Source organism: Notothenia rossii (genome assembly GCF_949606895.1).
Source record: "Notothenia rossii genome assembly, chromosome: 2".
NCBI classification, from domain to species: Eukaryota; Metazoa; Chordata; class Actinopteri; order Perciformes; family Nototheniidae; genus Notothenia; species Notothenia rossii.
Window position 1 is genome coordinate 39,099,186 of NC_136904.1, and position 586 is coordinate 39,099,771.

The 586-nt window shown below is 46.6% G+C and overlaps 1 protein-coding gene across 1 annotated transcript in view; it reads right to left on the minus strand.

Annotated features, from left to right (window-relative positions):
• Positions 1 to 375, minus strand: part of slc7a6os (solute carrier family 7 member 6 opposite strand) — a 7,594-nt gene extending 7,219 nt beyond the window's left edge. Inside the window, exon 1 of the mRNA XM_079665679.1 lies at positions 56 to 375. Coding sequence (XP_079521805.1) covers positions 56 to 323 — 268 coding nt within the window. The 5' untranslated portion in view covers positions 324 to 375. The remainder of the gene's footprint in view (positions 1 to 55) is intronic.
• Positions 376 to 586: the final 211 nt, after the last annotated feature.

Sequence of the window (586 nt, forward strand, 5' to 3'; positions counted from 1 at the left end):
CCTGTATTAGATAAATGAACTATGTCCAAACGCTTATACCGACACGCTTATTAACGTTTATATTCGGTTTCCCCGGCAGCTGCGTTGACGTTAGCCTGCAGCGCTAGGTTAGCTAGTAGCAGCGGGCCTCTCACCTGTGTCGCCACCGTCGCCACGAGTTTGAAGACAGAGTTCTCCACCTCGGCTTCATTCGGCTCCGGTACCGTCTCGCCTGAGCTTTGAGACGTCTCCGGTCGGATACGTTTACATGCCAGCAGCAGCGCATCTGCGGGGTCGGTCCCCCTTTTCCTCTTGACTCGCAGGATGGTCGTGTTCGGATCCATGTTGTCCCTCTGTCTGAGTTTGTGTCTGGCAGGGAGGAGGAGAGAAACAGGGGATAGCCCCGCCTTTATTTCCGGGTATCACAAACGTCATCAGGATAATAATATTAAATACTCCTCGAAATGAAAGATATTGGTTTATTTGTATATAGTACAATTGTATTTATAGGAATGTTTAACATCCATAATATGGGATGGACTGACTGCAAAACCAATTTGCTTTCCTGAAAGTGTACTGCTTATAACCTTATATAATAATTTAAGAC